Below are 22,743 nucleotides of genomic sequence, written 5' to 3'. Positions count from 1 at the left end.
CCGCGCGCAGAGGAGTGTGTTGGTCAACTGATTGCGTCACACGCTGTTGCCCGCGGTCCCGCGCGTTGTCGTTTCCGTTTTTTTTCGGCGGTGCGTTTGAAAGCACAATAACAAATCGTTGTGGGTCAGGTGGTCAGGGCGTTCGAATACCGATTTTCATTCGAAAACCAAAGGGGGGAGAAAAAAAAAAAAAAAAAAAAAAAAAAAAAAAAAATCAAAATTTTCGTTCAAAAATTTATTTGTACGAACAGATGTTTTAAGACCGAGGTACCACTGTCATTATTTTCTTCACTGTATATCCTCAATCACTCTATTCTGCTTCAGGTCCTTCCCATCTCTATCCCTCTTTTTGGCCAACCACTATGGATCTTTTTATTCTTTAGTGTTCAACCTGCCATACGTGTCATCATATGTGAACCACAGGGTGCCTGAAGGCACCACAATGTACAATAATTTGCTATACATTTTGTTGTGTTTCACAATGCTGTTATCTTCTGGATACTTTTTTTAGGGGGCTTCATTCCTGTATTTCAATGTTTGCAACTTTCCAACAATCCTTAACCGTGGTATGCACGAAGCACTCGTGGCTTGATAGCCGGCTTGTTTCCATGGCATGTTACGGACAGCGCATGTCTCCTGCATGTTAGTGATGGACATGGCTTTAGTTAGGGACGCAATGGGATGGGTCAAGTGAAGTAACATTAATATCTTGCTTGCATCTTGAACATTGCATATGCCACCTTGAAAGGGTGGTTATTATTGAAACTCTGCATAATGTTTAAAGTGCCTCAAAATCTTTTGCAGCTGGTTCGAGCATTGGCCTCACAATTCTGAGGACCGGAAAGTTTGCATTTTGTCCCTGTGGTTGTGTGGGACTTTTCCGGGTACACCGGTTTCCTTCCACACACCCTCCACCCAAAAATAACTTTAATTGGAGACTCTAAATTGCCCTTATGTGTGATTGTGACTGTTTTCTGTCTCAATATGCCTTGCAATTGGCTGGCAACCAGTTCAAGGTGTACCCCGCCTCCTGCCCAAGGACAGCTCAGATAGCATCCACCACTCCCATGGCCCTTGTGAGGATAGGTGGCTCAGAAAATTGATGGCTGAAGCTACAGTAAAACCAGTGATGTATGAAAAAAAAACAAAAATTAATGTGGAAATCAATTTGATTTGTACTTTTATTAAAATGCAATTAACTCACCATTTTGGTCTTGGAGTCGATGTTCAACTCGCTCAGTTTCAGCAGGGAAACTTCTACAGAGTTCTTTAGATCCAGTGATCTTCTCAACAGACTTTGATCAGCACCAGAATTGGTGAAAACCTATGAACAAACAGTTTTGACTGCGACCCATTCAATGATAAAAACAATAATAATAATCATATAAACAATAACAGGCATTTGATTTCACAATGAAAAAAGACTGAAAAGTAGCCAGGGGTCCGGGGGCTGCAAGCATGATCAAAGGATGAGCACCAATTTTAACATGTAAGTTTTCTAAAGTGTACTATGAATGAAATATACCTAGTACATCGATAAATAAATTCTATTCTGTTTACAAATTTTACACAATATAATTGTTCATTATTTAGGTGCATACCTTTACCCCAAAAAATTACAAACTCAAATACAAATTCAACGAAGTAACTACTAGAAGTAAAACTAAATTGAATACAGATGTGCATCATCTCATGCAAGTGTGCATTCACAGAGTGTATATTGTATCCATTCAAAATCGTTTTGATTTCTTGTTTTTGTAAATGATTGAAACACATGAATTTGACAATTGTTAACGTCATGTGTCGTTATCAGTAAATAATACAGACATTTTTACAAGGAATTGCTTCTGAACTGTCATCTCGTCATTGACGACCCTGTCTGCAACTGGGTTTGGTTATTTCGGTGGATCTTGCCTCTCAATACCGGGAGTAGTGGAAATAAACAAGTGATGAAGTCCCTAAGGTTTGTTGGCCGTGGGTTGCCATCTGAATGTTCCTGCTATGGAAAAGTTTTCCTTGCTTCCAGTTGATTTCAATGTTTTTGTCGTTTCGCGTGAACTTCCAATGCCTTGAAACCTTGCTTAACAGAGTGGTAACTTCCTTCTTTCCAACTGTATCAACGAGTTCTCGTTCCATCTAATCTCATTGGAACTTATTTTTGACATAGCTATCAATTTCTTTCACTCGAGAGGTGTCTTTCCTCTCGACATCCGCCATCATGTTCACTTGCAAATGGCCCCATAAACTGCTTTGTATACAACAAGCGTTTAGTGGTCAAATGTGTTCCACATTCAACAGACGTATCAAATTTTCCGCCTCGCTTGAAAAAGTCGAAACCATTACAGTACCAAACCAAAAAGAGTAGTGGAGGGTAGACTCAGGACAGAAATATCTGTAAGCAGCAGTATGGTTTCATGCCTAGAAAGAGTACCACAGATGTATTATTAGCCTTGAGGATGCGAGTGGACAAGTACAGAGATGGTCAGAAGGAGCTACATAGTATCTTTGTGGATCTGGAGAAAGCCTATGGCTGAGTACCAAGACAGAAACTGTGGTACTGCCTGCGTAAATTTGGTGTGGCGGACAAATTTGTTTGAATAGTACAGGACATGTGGAGGCAGGGTTCATACTCAGTCTGACCAAAAAAATTTAAGGGCTTTTTAGGGGCATTCTTAGGGGCTGACACGAAAAATTTAGGGCCGACACGGAAAATTTAGGGCCATCGTGGGAAATCAAGAGTAAGGAAAAAAAAGACTCACCCAATGGTGCCATCAACCGTTCTTGGTTCATCAAATGTTCCAGTATCTCAGTACCCGTGACAGTGATCACCTGTCGCCCCTTGTGGAAGTTCTCATTGATATGACCATTGTCAACGTCTTCACATAACAGTATACAGAAAAACAGATTCTAACTACAATTGCAACTATATACACAAATGTCTTCTACTGATGTCCGTTTCAGCACCCCTACTTTAGCTCCTTGAGCCTACCCAGTGCCTCCTCTAATTGTTGCTGCAGAGGTGCCAAAGTGCCTCTCTTGTCCTTTGCTCTGCCTCTGTGAAAAGCCTCAGATTCATCTTTTCTTCTGCCTCCTCACACAGCCTGTCAGCCTTCTAAATAAGCGTTGATATGTCTGTCTTTATTCTGGCTTTTTTGGCTTTGAGGCAGTAGAGATGAAAAGTGGGCAGCGATGGCAAATGTAGCCAGGCACGAAGTCTTCCTTTCCCCACAGCAGTAGTTTTTAGCAATATCACTGTCTGGGAACATGACTGCAAACACTTTCGAATTATTTTCAGAAGATTTGGAACTGTAATGGCTGCAGATCACTTTTAAAGTCCACACGATCTCTGCCTTTAACGAGTCCGTCTTCGTGTAATGAACTACGTTCATAAAGCCTGACTTCTGGCTGGTTGAAGTTGATGGCTGGACAAATGTAGGTGCGCATTAGCGATCGCAACCGGTTGTAAATAACCGGTTATAACCGGTTTTCTTTTTTTTTTTTAAACCGAAACCGTAATCGGACTTTTGAAATCAGTTAAAATTTGAATAATTTCTTCCGGTTCCGGTACTCCACATTGCGCTATTTTTTCAACATCATTTCCACTTTTTTCAAGTTTCGCTGTTAGAGTAAAGTTGGACTCAAAAGAACGTTTAGTTAAATCAAAGAAACATCAAACATGGCATCGAGGAAACGCTCGGTATACTTTCATGCCCTTTCTGAAAGTCTGAAAGAAGAATAACATTAAAACATTTTTACAAAAAAAAAAAATAAATAACTTACACGAGTGCGTTGTTGAAAGCCACATTCAACAAGCTTGTTTGTCAATATTGTATACAAACTACCCCATTACTGCGGAGTAAATTAACGATCGATGGTGTAAAAGGAGTCGGAGGCGGAGTGTCGGACACAGGAACAAAACTTGTTTTATTGGCAGACATCAAAACACTACTCGCATAACGAGGGGAACTCTTTGAACTCGTCACTCCGGAAGAGCAACAACAAAAACAGTCCGTGCGGAACCCCGCACCCAACTCGAGGTCCCGCGGGTGAATTATGTAAACACCACAATGGTACCAGTTTTAAAACCGGTTAATCGTTTTTTTGCTACAACTGTTCGGTTAAAACTGGTTATGAAAGTAAGCGTTTTTTTGGATCTTGACGAACACAGCTCCCAAACTCCTTACTTTCAACCCAAGCTTCTTGAAAAATGCACTTCCCCGTGATACAAGTTGGATCGATGAAAGAACTACGCTACATCGTAACGAAGACGAAGTGAAATGCCTACTCACGGAAACAAACAATGGAATATCGACAAGATGGTGACTAGTTGTCAACACGGTGACTTCCTTTGACAATTTCCGGCTGATTTGGATGCCAGACGGATTGCCATTTTTTTTTTTTTTTTTACATAGATTAATTTATTTTTTAGGGAGAATTTTGGCGCTAGAGGTCCTCCCTTTGATATTTTTTTAATTTAAGGCCTTTTTAGGGGCTTGACCGGTTTTCGCGGATTTTAAGGACTTTTAGGAGCCCCTAAATGCACCTTCGAAAATTTAAGGGTTTTTAGGGATTTTTAGGGCCGCATGCGAACCCTGGGAGGGCAGCAGAACAATGGTGAGGAGAGCCGTAGGTGTGACAGAAAAATTTAAGGTGGAGGTGGGAATTCATCAGGGATCAGCTCTGAGCCCATTCCTGTTTGCTGTGGTAATGGATATGCTGACAGATGAGATTAGACTGGAATCCACTTGGACCTTGATGTTCGCAGATGACATTGTGATCTACAGTGAAAGCAGGGAGCAGGTGAAGGAACAACTACAAAGATGGAGGCATTGACTGGAAAGGAGAGGAATGAAGATGAGCCGAAGTAAAACAGAATATATGTGCATGAATGAGATGGGTGGAGGGGGGACGGTGAGGCTACTGTGAGAAGAGATAGTGAGGGTGGACGACTTCAAATACTTGGGGTGAACAATCCAGAGCAATGGTGAGTGTGGTAAGGAAGTGAAGAAAGCAAGAAGGTGAGAATTGCTGGCAAAAAGTGCCTGGTGTGTTATGTAACAGAAGAGTCTCTGCAAGGATGAAGGGCAACCTTTATAAAACAGTGGTGAGGCCAGCCATGATGTACGGATTAGAGACTGTGGCACTAAAGAGACAACAGGACGCAGAGCTGGAGGTGGCAGAAATTAAGATGTTGATAGTCTCTCTCAGAGTGAGCAGGTTGGGTAGGATTAGAAATGAATTCATTAGAGGGACAGCCAGTTTGATATTTTGGAGACAAGGTTCGAGACAGCAGACTTTGACAGTTTGGACATGTCCAGAGACGAGAGAGTAAGTATATTGGAAGAAAGGTGCCAGGCAAAAGAGCAAGAAGACCAATGAGAAGGTTGATGGATGTTGTGAGGAAAGACATGAGGGCAGTTGGTGTTAGAGAGGAAAATTTAGGATTTAGGATTTACATGTGGCAACCCCGAAATCGACAAGTCAAAAGGAAAAGATGTTTTTGCTAAAAATAGGTATTTAAAAACCTGTAAAAGTCAAAATTTGGTACAGTTGCCTTTGTTTAAAATTTCTGAGGTCAAATGATTACTGTAATCTTTAAGCAGGTTTGCACATACTGCAGCAGGGATTTTGGCCCATTCCTCCACATACATCTCTATATCAGCCAGGTTTCTGGGCTGTCGCTAAGAAACTTAATTAAGAAAATTATTTTTTTCTTGAGTTTTTGAGCCACTCCTTAGTTATCCTGGCTGTGTGCTTTAGGTCATTGTCACGTTGGAAGGCGCAGCCACAACCCATTTTATAATTCCCATAATTGAGGGAAGGAAGTTTTTGCCCAGAATATTTCAAAAGATGGCCCTAGTCATCCTCTCCTTGGTACAGTGCAGTCGTTTTTTCCCCATGTACAGAAAAACACAATGGTGCGTCCATCCGACGCTTCACGTTAGGAAAGGTGTTTTTGGGATGGAATTCCTCATTCTTCCTCCTCCAAACACAGCAAGTGGAATAAAGACCAAAATGTTCAATATTGGTCTCATCAGAACACTTAACTTTAACCCATGACTCCTTTGGATCGTCCAAATGGTAATAAGCAAACTTAAAATGGGCCTGGACGCGTGCTGATTCAAGCATGACAACCTTCCGTGCCATTCATGATTTTAAACCATGACGTCTTCGTGTATTAGTCAGAGTAACCTTAGAAACGGTGCCAGCTCTCTTCACATCATTGACAAGCTCCTCTTGTGTAGTTCTGGAGTGAGTCCTCATGTTTTTTTTTTACCAAAATTGATATGCCACAAGGTGAGATCTTGCTTGGAGCCCCAGTTCAAGGGAGATTGACAGCTTCTTCCATTTTCTAATCATTGTTCTCGAAGTTTATCTTTTTTCCCCAAGCAGTTTGGCAATTGTCCCACAGCCCTTTCCAGCCTTAGAGGTCTACAGTTTTATCTCTGCTGTCTTTGGACATCTCTTCGGTCTTAGCCATGTTAGTAGTTGGAGTCTTAATGATTGTGTGGGGTGGAGAGGTGAGTTTATGCAGTTAACGATCTCAAACAGGTCTTTATCATTTAGAATCATCGAAGTGTAGGTTGACTTTTGAGGCGGATAAACAGGTCTTTGAGGGCCAGAATTGTAAGTGTTCAAATAATTATTTGCAACAGTAACATACAAATAAATTATTAAAATATTATACAGTTTTTTTTTTCCCCCTTCACATTATGTCTCTCACAGTAGACATGCATTTAAGAAAATTTCAGACCCGGCCATGATTTCAAAGTGGAAGAACTTCCAAAATCACAGGATGTTCAAATATTTTCTTCACTGTGTATTTACATACATATATATATATATATATTATATATATATATATATATATATACATATATATACAAGTCATGTATATACACAAGAGTTTCTAAATATTTTTGCGAGAAATTGTTGGATTGTTTCTAATTCTTACTTGAATGAAGATAAAGTGAGATGGGAAAATGTGATTTTCATTTACTGTGAACCTCAGAGTTCATATATCTTGGTTGTTGTACAAATCGATGTTTGACCAAATCTGCATTTAAAAAACTGCCACGTTGTCCCAACACCTGTCCAAAGCGAAACCCATGTTGACCGGGTAGCCGACTCACACCGAGCGAACGCGATTGCAAACGCGACGGTGCCGAGATAAGCCACTGCCCACTTAGAGTCAAGCAGTTACTCATAGTGCACCAGTGGACGCTCATAGCATGAGCACACACTTTCACTAGTGCTTCTGAAGATTATTTTTTTATTTTTCCAGTATTTTCTTTCCAATGAGCCCAAAGAAAGACAGCAGTGCTACCAGCAGCGAAGGAAAAGGAAAGTTGAGCGAACCACAGTGGATCCAATTACACTAAGCACGGAAATGCGGTGTGTGTTTGTTATGGCTCTTGCCAGAAAGCATTATATGGCTAAGTCCACTATACTAATGAATACAAACATAATAAAAGGGAGGTAGTGTTGCCAAATGATTGAGTAGAACTATAAAGCAAAGCTCACAGATAATCAGCATAACACTTCCTTGTTCCTTCTTGAGCCAACCCACTGACACCAAAAAGGTAAATGTAAAAAAGCATTTAAAGTTGCTTTAAGTTTATGTATTATTTATTGTTTAAATAAAGGGTGTTGTTACATGAATAGGAATGAAATAATTTACAATTTGGAGATTGGTAACAGATTTAACTCATGTACAGTATTTCAAATGGAAAAAAATGTTTCAGAGGATGAACAACTCCAACATTGAACACCTCACAAAAAATTTTGTTCAAACTCTGAGGTTCCACAGTAGTTGTCATAATTGCACACACCAACATTTGTCTGATAACTGTCCACCGATTGATATTCTCTTAAGAAAGCCTGCACTTCACTTTTACTTTCTTAAACATTTTTGTTCGAGGTTTATCAATATTTTGGATTAATCAAAAGTAGTCACCAAATTTGATACTAATTTGATTACAGTGTAACAATTTAAAATTAAAAAAAACATTTGATTCAGGATAATTTTATTTATATCGGTGTCGCTGGTTTGCAGAACAAAATCTAAGCAATGACTTTCAACGCCACAGGCAAGAAACTTGAATGATTTTGAAAATTTCTGGAAAGAAAAGCAAGCCAAGAATGCCAACAAGAAACAACTCATTCTTGTGATGAACCAATGTGGGTATTGTTATCACACGTTTAACCGATATTCTTTGACCATAGACAATGCATACTCATATAAATGAGATTTATTCTGAGAATTTATTTAAAGTAAGCACTGCCCTTGACAAGTACATACCTGAACCCAATGACGCACAGCTGGTAGGTGCTTGGTTTTTAGTAGTCTCTGTAGCTCTAACAATGTGGAAAATATAGCTTCATTATCCTCCGTCTCCTTTATATGAGGACCTGTGTTAAATAAAAGGAAAATTATATGGAAGTATTGTAATTTCTCGAAAATAATGCGCAAATTTTTCAAAAAATATTTTCAAAAAGTTAATAGAGCACATTATATTTTGGAATGGATGAAAAAAAATAATCACATTGTATATTTGTATACAAGTACATAGTGGTAAAAAAAAAAATTAAAAAAAAGCAAATCAAATTTGTATAGCACATTTCAAACACGAGGTAAGTCAATGTGATTTACATGATTAAAGGCATTTGAAAACAAAGAGATAAAACATTTAAAACTGCATAAAAACAATAAAAATGACGAACAAATGTAAAGAAAAAAAATTAAAACCACATCCAGTGCAACTAATATGATCAAAATGTAGATATATTCTAAAAAGCATGACGAAAAAAAAAAAAGAAGAGTTTTATACCTGGATTTAAAAACATTCCCACTTGGGGCTGATCTCATCTCTGTTGGCAACTTATTCCATTTCTGTGCAGCATAAAAGCTAAATGTTACTTCACCATGTTTGCTTTGCACTCTGCGCTCCAATATTTGACCTGAGTCAGTTGATCTTAGAGCTTTACTGTGTTTGTACTCCATAAGGATTTCTTTCATGTGTTCAAGACCGAAATCATTTAGTGATTTGTAGACCAGTAGCAGAACTTTAAAATATATTCGAAAGCTGACTGGAAGCCAGTGCAAGGACTTTAGGATTGGAGTTACTGTATACGCTCTGTATATGCTTTGTTTTGGTTAGAACGCGAGCTGCAGCATTATCAATAAGCTGCAACTGTTTAATAATCTTTTGTGGGAGTCCAGTCAGAAGAACATTACAGTAGTCAAGTCTACTTGAGATAAAAGCAAGGATGAGCTCTTCCTGGTTTGCTTGACACATACAAGACTTCACTGTAGATATGTTTTTCAGATGGTAGAAGGCAGTTTTTTTTTGATTGATTTGATATGATTGTTGAAAGTCAGGTCGGACTCAATCAGAACACCAAGGTTTTGGACTTGGTCTTTGGTTTTCAAAGATAGAGAGTCCAGGTGTTTAATAACAGCAATTCTCTTTTCTTTATTGCCAAAAACAATTGTCTCAGTTTTGTTAGGATTTAGTTGAAGAAAATTTTGGCTCATCCAGTTATCTGATTTAGACAGTGGCACAATACCTCAATTGAACTGTAGTCATCTGGAGACACTGCTAAATATAACTGTGTGTCATCTGCATAGCTATGGTAGTCAAAATTAAGTTTTGAAGAATTTGACCCAACGGTAGCATATACAGGCTGTCGTTGAGACAGAGCACCTCCAATGGTCACAAAGTAGCTCCTTTCCTCCAGGTAAGGCCTCAACCATTTGAGGACAATTCCATTTAGTCCTACCCACGTTTCCAACCTGCTTAGCAGTATATTGTGATCTACCGTATCAAAAGCCGCACTGAGATCCAACAAGACCAAAATTGACACCTTTCCTGAGTCAGTATTCAAGCTTATCATTTAGCACTTCAATAAGAGCAGATTCTGTACTGTGATGAGTTCAGAAACCTGATTGAAATTTTTCATAGAGTCCATTTAAATTCAAGAAATTGCTGAGTTGATTAAGAATAACTTTTTCAAGATTCTTGGCTATGAATGGGAGATTTAAGATGGGTCTACAGCTTGCTAACATGGAATCCTCCAGTGCTCTGTTTTTTAGAAGAGGCTTAACAGCAGCTACTTTAAGAGCTTTGGGAAACTCACCAGACTGAAGTGAGCAATTGATTATTTCCTGCAAATCAGGTAGCACTGACGACAACAGTTTTGAAAAAGTCAGATGGTATTGAGTCGAGACAGCTCGTTGATTGGTTCAACTGCTGAACTGTTTCCTCTAAAAAATTTTTGGTCAACTGTATCAAATTCTGACAAGGTAATAGTTTTCCCTGGGTGGCTTCAGATGTGAGATCATTCTATCTTTTTTCTGATTACATAGATAAACATATACATTTCAATTTGATATTCAATGTCTTGTGTTTCACATTATTTATTATGGTAATGTGCGCCCCGTACCTGAACTCTATGACCTCGGGGAGCTTGCATTTTATGATCGTTAGCGTAGCATGTTTGTTTGAGAGTGGGAGAGCGTGAATGACCAGGAAGTGGCAATGATTAGTAAGGGGGAAGTTAGAAAGGCACTGAATAGAATGAAAAATGGAAAGACAGTTGGTCCTGATGACATACCAGTTGGAGGTATGGAAGCAATTGGAAGAGGTGGCTGTGGAGTTGTTGACTAAATTATTCAATAGAATACTTCCAGGAGAGAAGATGCCAGAAGAATGGCGGAAAAGTGTGCCAGTCCCGATCTTTATGAACAAAGGCGATGTTCAGAGCTGTGGAAACTACAGAGGAATAAATATGAGCCACACAATGAAGTTATGGGAAAGACTAGTGGAGGCTAGACTCAGGACAGAAGTAAGTATCTGCGAGCAACAGTGTGGTTTCATGCTGAGAAAGAGTACCACAGATGCATTATTTGCCTTGAGGATGCTCGTGGAAAAGTACAGAGAAGGTCAAAAGGAGCTACATTGTGTCTTTGTAGACCTCGAGAAAGTCTATGACAAAGTACCAAGAGAGGAACTGTGGTACTGCATGCGCAAGTCTGGTGTGGCGGAGAAATATGTTAGAATAGTACAGGACATGTATGAGGGTAGCAGAACAGCGGTGAGGTGTGCCATTGGTGTGTCAGAAGAATTTAAGGAGGAGGTGGGACTGCATCAGGGATCTGCGCTCAGCCCCTTCCTGTTTGCGGTAGTAATAGATGGGGACTGACAGATGAGGTTAGACTGGAATCCCGATGGACTATGATGTTCGCAGATGATATTGTAATGTGCAGTGAAAGCAGGGAGCAGGCGGAAGAACAATTAGAAAGATGGAGGTACGCACTGGAAAGGAGAGGAATGATGATTAGCCGAAGATGTTGCTTTTGAAGTCTTGGTCAAGGATGTGTAAAGTAGAGGATAAACTGCACTATGCACCAACGTTTTATGCACAAATATTTAACGCAAATAATGTTTACGTCAAACAGGGTCAAATGTTAAGACTGTAATATGTGTTATCAAAAGTATTAACAAAATTTTGCCATCATTGAGCATTTATTTGAGTTGGTTGAGGGAATCTGTTCTGACAATTACAGGGACCAGGACAAGCGTGTCCTGAGCCTGACCCAAGATTATATTACGGCTACATCAACACGTGCACAATGATTATTATCCGGACAGTTTTTTCAAAAACAATACTAGTACCAACCGAACAAAATATTTATTCAGATACTGTAATTCCCAATATTTTGACCTTATGGGTACCAGCAAATTGGTGGTCCGCATTGTACATTGGTAGAAGGGTTTTCATGACTCTTTAGGTCAACTTTGGGGGTGTGCATTATAATTCAGGATGCATTATACTCGAGAAATTACGGGAAATATGTGCCACCAGGATTTAAATTAAAAAGGCCACTGAAAATGTTATGTTGGAAAATTTACATTATTTCAAAGTGATCACATTTTCAATAGCTGTATTTCAGTTTAAGTTTTCAATGTTAAAAAATTAGCCAGATAAAAAAAAATGCAATATTTTCAGTTTACTGAGATTCAACTGGCTACAATTCTTCACAGTGAATGTATTTACCCCTAATATTGAAGATCCATCTTTTATTCATTCATATTCTTTACATCTGACCAATTTGTCATCAAATTCAACAATTACATTTCTGTTATAGGTAATGCAACTCTATGGGGATACAAGCCAGTGCAATCTGTATGCTGGTCCCAATCCGGGATAAATGCAGAGGGTTGCGTTAGGAAGGGCATGCGGCGTAAAACTGTGCTAAACAAATAAGTGCGTTCATCTAAAGAATACCATACCGGATCGGTCGTGGCCCGGGTTAACAACACCCACCACCGGCACCGTTAACCTGCAGGGCATCGGTGGAGATTCAGCTACTGTGGGTCGATGACAAAGAAGAGTAGGAAAGCGCATTCGTCGGCAGAGGAAGAGGAATGCACAGAGCCTACAACTCGGGGTAGGGACTTTGAATGCTGGGACAATGACAGGAAAAGCTCAGTTGGTTGAGATGGTGATTAGGAGAAAGGTTGATCTGTTGTGCATCCAAGATAGCAGGTAGAAATGTAGTAAGGCTAGAAGTTTAGGTGTAGGGTTTCAATTATTTTACCATGGAGTAGCTGGGAAGAGAAATGGAGTAGGGGTTATTTTAAAGGAAGAGCTGGCTAAGAATATCTTGGAGGTGAAAAGGGTATCTGATCGAGTGATGAGGCTGAAATTTGAAATTGAAGGTGAGAGAAAAGAGGTGAGACAGGCTCTCGATGGACAGGAAGAGTGTCCACCTGGATATTTTTGCACGGCACTTTGCCGGGAATGTCAACTTTTTGTATGTGTTCAGTTAGACGTTGATACCGTTTTCAATCCTATCTGCACGGTTACACTTTTTTCAAGCCATGCCCGTCTGAAACAGTTTTTGATTCCAGCATCCTTGTCAATTGCCCTCGCTCGATCTTCATCCTTTTTTTTCTAACACTTTCGCCATCGTAAAACTTCGAACACACTGTTGCTCAGTTCACGGGATCTAAGTCCCACGCGCCATTACTTGGCTAACTAACATGTTACACTGCGATTTCTGAGAACCGAGAACACATGTACATGGCAATGGTGAAACTCGATTAACTACTAACACGATTGGATCGTTATACTGTATAACTCTGTTGTCCAATCGAGTAATCTGCCGCAAACACGTTTTAATGTTTATGTCGCAAACTGCAAATATTTGCACTACCGAGCAAGTTAGAACGGCATATGATGGTCATGCTTGTGCAAGCACTAAGCTGAACTTGCAGCTCGGAGCCCGCCACCGAGAGGCAGGCGTACGATACCCTACCCCTACCCCTGAAATTTTCTCAACGGATTTGCGCTTCTCTCGAGAATGGTCATTTTGGTCTGAAAAAGTCGGAAATCCGCCGATCGGCAGAAAATTCTCATCCCTGGATCCTTTTCTGCTTGTCCAAACTATCGCCATCCTCTGCTTCACTTTTCCGCTGTGAATTCCTTTTTTGACGTGTTGCTTTGCTAATATGTCTCACTTACGCTACCAGAGACTCTTCTTTTTCTCTCGTTCTCTTTCTTGGGTCCCCCGTAGCAAACATTCCATCCAAAGCTGCAAACAGCCACTTCTGACACCATGTGTTGTCTTGTTCTATTGTATAACAAATAATTCAATCTTTGGAAGCAAAGGACAGCAGCAGATTGGACAAGCACAAAAGGATCCCGTGCCCGAGACGACTCCTTGTCCAAAAAATTTTTCCCAATCATAGTTAATGAATCCGAGTTTGTGGAAAACCAGGGGTCATTTATTTAAATCTTGTTATTTGTATTGAAAAGACACAATACAGAGTAATGGAGAGTGTGGTAAGGAAGTGAAGAAACAGGTCCAAGCGGGGTGGAACAGCTGGCGGAAGGTATCTGGTGTTCTATGTGACAGAAGAGTCTCCGGTAGGATGAAGGACAAAGTTCATAAAACAATGGTGAGGCCGGCCATGATGTACGGATTAGAGATGGTGGCACTGAAGAAACAAGAGGAAGCAGAACTGGAGGATACAGAAAAGAAGATGCTGAGGTTTCTCGCTTGGAGCGAACAGGTTGAATAGGATTAAAAATAAGGTCATTAAAGGGACAGCCAAAGTTGGATGTTTTGGAGACAAGATTCGAGAGAGCAGATTCGATGGTTTGGACATGATCAGAGGTGAGAGGGTGAGTGTATTGGTAGAAAGGTGCTGAGGTTGGACCTGCCAGGCAAAAGAGTAAGACCAAAGAAAAGGTTGATGAATGTTGTGAGGAAAGTGGGTGTTCGAGAGGAAGATGCACGAGATAGGCTTAGACGGAAAAAGATGACACGCTGTGGTGACCCCTAACGGGACAAGCCGAAGTGAAAAGAAGGTACTTGTATCGAAAAAATATTGAGTGCGTCCATCACAATTTGGGATTATTCCTGATTGAGAACAGATCCACCAATTAAGTATATGCATCCAGACTTTAAGACGCTTTCACACTTTCCTGTGTAAATCTCGATGACTTACACACTACATACGTGTATATCCAGTTGTCCAAGACAAGCGGAAGCGAATTAACAGTCCAATTTTTTATCTGTGAAAACATCGACTTTGGCATTGAAAATGGATCCTCTATGCCAAGTGTCTCTAATTTTTCCATGTACCTTCGTTTATCACCATATAAATGTTTCACAGTATCAGACAAAACTGAGTGTCATGCTATCAGACATTTTCTTTTCGTCTCAACGGAGTTAAGTTTCAACAATGCTTTGTTTGACCGGCAGTTTGGCAGTGTAGATAAAATCCACATGATTTTATGACGTAGGCGCACGATCTCTATGGAGGAATAAAACTGATGAACCACACAATGAAATTATGGGAAAGAGTAGTGGAGGCTAGACTAAGAACAGAAATAAGTATCTATGAGCAACAGTATGGTTTCATGCCTAGAAGGAGTACCACAGATGCATTTTTTGCCTTGAGGATGCTAGTGGAAAAGTACAGAGAAAGTCAGAAGGAGCTACATTGTGTCTTTGCGGATCTGGAGAAAGCCTTTGAAAGAGTAACAAGAGGAACTGTGGTAACTACATGTGTAAGTCTGGTGTGGTGGAAAAATATGTTAGAATACCACAGGACATGTATGAGGGCAAGAAAATATTGCTGAGGTATGCCGTAGGGTGACAGAAGAATTTAAGGTGGAGGTGTGACTGCATCAGGGATAGACTCTGAGCCCCTTCCTGTTTGCTGTGTGTAGGAATAATTGTGATCATCATTATCATACATCTGCTTCCAATAAAGAAATGCTTTGCTCTGGTCAAGATAACGTGGCAGCATCTTAGCAGGAGATAGCAAGAACAAAAATGTCTAATCATCAGAACTGTTAGAACTGCTGCCTGTTAAAGAAATGATGACCACACATGTATTCAGCAATCTTCCACACATGCACACGCACATGAACAAACATGTACACTTTGTTTCCAACTGTTTTGCTTGCCGTCTCCTTTTTGTAACATCCATGTAAATAAGGGGCGTCTTAAAACTAAATAAATAGAGGTGCCGAGGAGAGGATAATCAGAGAGTGCAGTGGTGAATTGTACGAGACAGTTTCTCTCCTCTCTCCTCACGAGACTAGAACTGGTGTCTTTGCTTCCTTTTTTGTCCTGTTTAATGAATGTCTGATTGGTAAACCTGACATTTACTTGGTCCTTCGAGTCGGATCTCAAGATACCTGAGGTTTCCAGGAGTTGATTCGACTTCCAGGCAAAGACCATGGCCACAGCACTTGAGAACCTTTCTGGGACTGGGCCTCGACTTTGCATCTGAAGGATGAGGGTTGACGAGAAGCCGAAGGAAGTAAAGGCATCTTTGGTGAGTTGGAAACTCTCACACTCATGAGGAATTAGTGAATGCGCATCTGGGTGACTGCGGCAGAACCAAACCTCGAGAATACTAGTCCCTATCGACTAGACTGAGAAAAGGGCAAGGTGTGTCCTATACGTGAGCTCCGTGAAACGTGTGCATGTGTAAAAGTGTGAGAGGAGGTTCGCTACCTCATTTGAACAGGAAATTGAGTGACAACTGTTTGACGATGCAGAGGTAAGAATTCTCTGCCACTTGTGGTAGAAGCTTGAGAACTACCTCAAACAGCACGTAATTGTCACCCTGTTCAGGGGTAAGTCAGTAAAGTCACCCTAGGTAATGTGTAAGGACTAGAAGTTTGTAGAAAGCCAATGTCCTACGAAAATAAAACATCTAAATTTGTGGATAACACATAACTTTGCTAGCCAGCTCAACATACACACAAAAATATGTATAGTTAACCTGCAGGATAAAATAAGAGAAACACACACACAAAAAAAGAAAAAAACTGGACTCAAGATGATGTGAAAACGGCCATAAAAGGTATCCCATCTCATAAAGTTGATGTAACATAATTCGTCCAAGGAACGGAAGACTTGAGAAAATCTTACCACTTAAATGGTGTGGAAGTACAACAAATTTGGATGACAGCAAAGTACTTTCTCACAGCAGCAGGGAGTTCAAGGGTTAATATCGCGCACTTCTGCTAGATCTAGACAAAAACCAAATTTTCTGCCATTGGAAGAGCAAAATAAAACAACAATGAACCATTTGAAAAGTATATATGTTTGAAAGCAAACAGTGGCATTCCTGAAGATCACACTCCAGGGAGTGTGCATCAAGGGCAATTAAAAACGCTCTTCATGCGAATTGAAATAATCCTACAAAACTATGGATTGAAAAACCTTGGGTTGATAAACCGACTGGGAGCCCTTTAATAATACGTTAACCAACCACTACACGCAGAAAGAGTGCTACAAAATAAGAAAAAGAAAGTTGACACCTTTCTGACAGAGGAAGGAGAAATTTATGGAGCTTTATGCGAAACATTTAATAATTGTGGCCGCAGATGAGTAAGAGAGCAGCCATCGCCCCATACACTTTTTAATTTGCCCCATACGTTTGTTGGGAAGAGATGGCTTGCTGAAACTAGGACTGGGCTTAATTCCCTCTCTGACAGGAAATATAGAAGTAAAAATAAAAAAAGGAGTTACTGGGATGACAGTTAAATATCTTACAAAATGGGAATCCAGCACTCAATTATTACACCTTAGATATTCCAAACAAACCTCCCACAAGAACAGGAGATTTCTTACTGCAAACAGCTCGACATGATTGAACAACCACAAAATGATGTAGGAAGTGACTTGTTGCATGTGACTATGTAGTATCAGATACTGTCAACTTATAACACCCCACACCAGACAAAATCATGATTGATAATCTGTACTCAGATGGTACATAAGTCGTGGTGGCAGAAACAAGACTGACTTATAAAATAAATGCATTACACAAGGAATGGACACTACCGCACATGTCATTTCACAAACAAACTTAACAGAAGTGGAAGAGTTTGAGACCATTTGTATTGGTAGTACGAAATGTTCCTGATTGGACAGATAAAGAACCAGATTTGGATTGGAATGACTGAACTGTACAGACAAAATCTTATTGGACAGTCTTAAACAATCTGAGACCAGATGCTGCTGTATTCATGGTGGTATCAAAATCTACAGAGTACTGGAAAAATAGAGGAATAGTGACAACTACAGGGAACACAGTGACACATGCATAGCTACTACAAAATTTGCTTATCGCAGTTCAATTACCGAAGGAAATAGCCATATGTAAATTTGCAGTACACACATCAAATACAGACAAAGTATCATTAGGAAATGCATTGACAGATAAAATAGCAAAAGAAGTAGCAGACAAAACTTTTATGGGATTTGCTGACCATGCAACAAATGAAGACATACTTTCAGATGATGTGTTAAACAAAATGCAACAAAGCTTACCAGCAGAACTAAAAATGTGGAAAAAATAAGGTGCTACATTACAAAATGGGAATTATGTCAGCATAGATACAAAAAAAAAAAAAAAAATCTACCAAAAACATTTTTTAAGTGGCGGCAATCTTGAGCCATGGGAAGTCTCAGGTCTCAACAGGGGAATGGTAGCCCTGGTACAAAGTACAAAGGCATTACATGATCCATGGATTTAACTTGAATGCAAAAAACTTTTTTGTAGGGCTTGTTTGATCTGCGTGCGACATAATCCACAAGGGAATGTGCATCCAAAACATCCAGTTTCCTCAAACTACACATCCATTCATCCCTCCATCCATTTTCTTAGCCGCTTATCCTCACAAGGGCTGTGGGGAGGGCTGGAGCCTATCCCAGCTGTCAACCGGCAAGAGGCAAGGTAAAACCTGACCTGGTTGCCAGCAAATTGCAGGTCACATTGAGACAAACAGCCGCACTCACAATCACACGTCGGGGCAATTTGGACACAATGATAGATTTAGATCAACTATACATACATACATTACAAGCACGTAACGGTCTCATTCCATTCAAAACACTGTTTGAGAGACCATACAAATTACCAATATTTTCCACACAATGAGAGATAGACGAATGATGAAGGAAAAAAAACACACAAGTGGGTCCCTTTCATGAGTTATTAACAACCCCAAACATCTTAAAAATTGCAAAAAGGGGTACTTGAGTTCATTTGTTGATTGTAAGAAAGTTATTGCTTTTGAAACCATTGTTAACACAAACAAAACTAATTTGTTTTTATTGGCCAGTTGTAAGATAGCTGTTCTCATTCCCACTGCCAAGGTCGCTGTAGTCCGGTTACACATGGGAGTGAGACTGCTGTCATAATGGTGACTAAACAGCTAAATTTTGCTGTTGGGTGTTGGATGAAAACGTTACCTGTTATTTTCATTTTTCTGTTAGAGTGGTACCTCAAGATCCCACCCAAAAATAAATAAATAAATAAATAAAAACAAGATAAAATGGATAACTACATACAAAAAACCTGTCCAAATGTTTGTGTTGTTTGCACAGATCCAGAGATAATACCAATGCTATTAATTGATAACGAATGCAAAAAAAAAAAAAAAGTTGGGGGATTCTGTGTATCCATTAACTTCTTTTGAAAAACAAAAAAACATTGTTTTCTAATACCGTGTCACGAGGAAATTTCAGATGCATCAATTTGATGACTGAAAACATATTGGGAAATTTATCAGCATTGATGTGTAAAACCATTTTTGTGCCATTGTCATGGTGGTGCGGCAGTAACTTTTAACACCGGATGCCTTTCCTGACGTAACCCTTCTGCATTGATTCGGAGAGAGAGAGCTGGAGCCAATCCCAGCTAACTTTGGGCAGCAGCAGACTACGCCCCGAACTGGTCGCCAGCCAGTCGCAGTGCAGATGTCGACACCATCCCTATCTTCCACACATGCACACGCACATGAACAAACATGAACACTTTGTTTCCAACTGTTTTGCTTGCAGTCTCCATTTTGTAACATCCATGTAAATAAGGGGCGTCTTAAAACTAAATAAATAGAGGTGCTGAGGAGAGAATAATCAGAGAGTGCAGTGGTGAATTGTACGAGACAGTTTCTCTCCTCTCACCTCGCGAGACGAGAACTGGTGCCTTTGCTTCCTTTTTTGTCCTGTTTAATGAGTGAACCTGACACTGTGGTAATGAATAGGCTGACAGATGAGGTTCGACTGGAATCCCCTTGGACCATGATGTTCGCAGATGACATTGTGATCTGCAGTGAAAGCACTGATCAGGTGGAGGAACAATCACAACGATGGGGGCATGCACTGGAAAAGCGAGGAATGAATATTACCCGAGGTAAAACAATGTATGCGTATGAATGAGGAGAGGCGGAGAAGAGTGAGGCGATAGGGAGGAGGATAGCGAAGGTGGATGACTTCAAATACTTGGGTTTGACAACCCACAGCAATGGTGAGTGGGGTAAGGAATTGAAGAAATTGGTCCAAGCAGGTTGGAACAGCTGGCTGAAGGAATCTGGTTTGTCATGTGATTGAAAATTCTCTGCTAGAATGAAAGACAAATTTACGAAACAGTCGAGAAACAATGACGCTATGATTAGAAACCATGGCACTGGAGAGACAACGAGAAGCAAAACTAGAAGTGACAGAAATGAAGATGTTGAGCTTCTCTCTAAGACTTATTATGTTGGATGAAATTAGGTATGAGGTAATCAGAGGGATAGCCAAGGTTAGATATTTTGGAGACAAAGTTAGACAGAGCTGGCTTCGATGGTGTGGACACGTCCAGAAGAGAAATAGTGAGTTTATTGGCCTAAATTTTTGCGAGGATTAGAGATGCCGGGCAAAGGAGCTCGAGGAAGGCCAAAGAGACATTTGATGGATGAGGTGAGAAAAGACATGAATGCAGTTGGTGTTCAAGAGGAAAATGCACTTGGTAGGCTTACATATGAAAAGGATGACAAGCTGTGGTGACCTCTGATGGGGCAAACCAATGGGAAAGAACTTTAAAAATTGTGATTTCAATAATCAAAATCAATTATTAATTTCACATTAAGTTCTCTTCAAATAAGATATTTGAACTTTATTTTCAGTGTATTCACTGGAAGTATTGTGGTAAATCTCTTTCTCAAAGAAATTCTTCACTATACAAGCAACTTTTCTATTTCAAATGTTGAAAAATTGCACTTACCATGACTCAGGTTCAAAGCCAGACAATATGAGCGAGAGATGAGGCCAGAGTTCTGGATAAAAGAGTCTTCATGAAGAGGGCCCTGGTCTTCTGTTTCAAATCTGTCCTTGTTGTCATAGTGTTTAATCTTAAACATTTGTCCTCCTTCCATTTCTTTCTTCTGTTTGTCACTCCTGTTCAGTTCATTTTCACACCTTTTTTGCTTTTTCCCCCCCCCCACACACTCCTGCTCTTCATTGTAATTGTTATTTTCTTCTTTCCTCCACCTTTCCTTGCTCTCATCTATCTTCTCTGTCCTGTCATTCACGTTTTTACTGCAACAGGGCTGTTCATCCTCTGACAAACATTGAGTGGTTGTTTGGAGCTGGCTCTTAGTTGTATGGCTGTCACGAAGGGGAAACTGAGGGCAAAGCAGCATCAGGCAGGAGTCTAACTCTGTCAGCGTCACCTCAATATCTGGGGAGGAGTCTGTAAATTGAACAATACTTTTGTTAAAATTACAACTGTAGATATATACAGTGAAGAAAATAAGTATTTGAAAATCCTGCTATATTGCAAGTTCTCCCACTTAAAATCATGGAGGGCTCTGAAATTTTCATCGAAAGTGAATGTCCACTGTGAGAGATAATCTAAAGAAAAATCCAGAAATCACACTGTATGATTTTTTTAACGATTTGTGTGATACAGTTGCTAATAAGTATTTGAACACCTAACAGCTAGAATTCTGACCCTCAAAGACCTGTTAGTCTGCCTTTAAAAGTCAACCTCCACTCCATGTAATATCTTGAATCAGATGCACCTGTGTGTTGTCGTTAGCTGCATAAAGACACCTGTATACCACATACAATCAGGATGACTAAAACTTGTAACATGGCCAAGACCAAAGAGCTGTCCAAAAACAGACAAAATTGTACAACTCTTCACGGCTGGAAAGGGCTACGGAGAAATTGCCAAGCAGCATGGTGAAAAAAGGTTGATTCTTGGAGCAATCATTAGAGAATGGAAGAAGCTAAACATGACTGTCAATCTCAATCGAAATGGAGCCCCATGCAAGATATCACCTCGTCGGGTTTAAATGATCCTTAAAAAGGTGAGGAATAAGCCCAGGACTACACGACAGGACTTAATCAATGACCTGAAAAGAGCTGGGATCACCGTTTCCAAGGTGACCGTTGTTAATACACTAAGACGTCATGGTTTGAAATCATGCATGGCATGGAAGGTTGTCCTACTTAACCCACCACATGTCAAGGCTCGTCTTAACTTTGCTAATGACCATTTGGATGATATAGATGAGTCATGGGAGAAAGTTGATCATTTCAATTGTGTGCGCACGTATTTTTTTATTTTTTTTTATAAATGGGCCCATTACGCCCGTACTACGTAGTTTGAGCTCACGTTGTTTTGATACCGATCTGAAGCCATTAAGCCCTTGTTGTTTTGAAGTACCCCGCTGCTTCCTGGTTGGATGAGTCATCGGCAGGATTGATGACATTTTTTTAAAAGCAGCACAACTAGCTGTTGTCGTCGACATTTTCTGTCTTAGTTTAAGTTTAACCAAACTCCCGGGCAGTTGTTTCTGATGTTTGGTGCAGTAGTAAACATGCAATGCTAACGATAATAAAATGGCAAGCTCCCATGAGGAGGTAAAATTTCAGGTTGGTGGCGCACATTACCATAACACAGTGAACAAAATGAGTATTTGAACACCTGAGAAAACCAATGTTAATATCTGGAGGTGTTCACCAGGTTTGCACAAACTGGAGGAGGGATTTTGGCCCAGTCCCCCAGACAGATCTCTTGATCAGACAGGTTTCTGGACTGTCGCTGAAAAACACAAGCGTTTCAGCTCCCTCCAAAGATTTTCTATTGGGTCTGGGTCTGTAGGCTGGCTAGGCCACGGCAGAACCTTGATATGCTTCTTACGGAGCCACTCCCCGGTTTTGCTGGCTGTGTGCTTCGGGTCATTGTCATGTTGAAAGACCCAGCCATGACCCATCGTCAATGCTCTGACTGAGGGAAAGAGGTTGTTCCCCAAAATCTCACAATACATGGCCGCGGTCATCCTCTCCTTAATATAGTGCAGTCGTCCTGTCCCAAGTGCAGAAAAACACACCCATGCTTCACAGTAGGGATGGTGTTCTCGGGATGGAAC

The 22,743-nt window shown here is 40.2% G+C and overlaps 1 protein-coding gene across 6 annotated transcripts in view; it reads right to left on the bottom strand.

The window, feature by feature from the left end:
• The window catches only part of uvssa (UV-stimulated scaffold protein A), a 130,871-nt gene that overhangs the window by 73,716 nt on the left and 34,412 nt on the right, over window positions 1-22,743 (bottom strand). For 5 of the 6 annotated variants that reach the window (XM_061836071.1, XM_061836067.1, XM_061836070.1 and 2 more), the window contains 5 exons: window positions 20,589-21,056; window positions 20,344-20,374; window positions 19,508-19,650; window positions 8,303-8,412; window positions 1,205-1,324 (listed from right to left, as the gene is read on the bottom strand). In XM_061836071.1, the coding sequence (XP_061692055.1) occupies window positions 1,205-1,324; window positions 8,303-8,412; window positions 19,508-19,650; window positions 20,344-20,374; window positions 20,589-21,056 (872 nt within the window). The remainder of the gene's footprint in view (window positions 1-1,204; window positions 1,325-8,302; window positions 8,413-19,507; window positions 19,651-20,343; window positions 20,375-20,588; window positions 21,057-22,743) is intronic. The other variant, XM_061836069.1, reaches the window with a different exon arrangement.

Source organism: Syngnathoides biaculeatus, chromosome 11 (genome assembly GCF_019802595.1).
Source record: "Syngnathoides biaculeatus isolate LvHL_M chromosome 11, ASM1980259v1, whole genome shotgun sequence".
NCBI classification, from domain to species: domain Eukaryota; kingdom Metazoa; phylum Chordata; class Actinopteri; order Syngnathiformes; family Syngnathidae; genus Syngnathoides; species Syngnathoides biaculeatus.
Note: the sequence above shows the minus strand (reverse complement) of the source record. Positions and strands in the feature narration are given on the sequence as shown.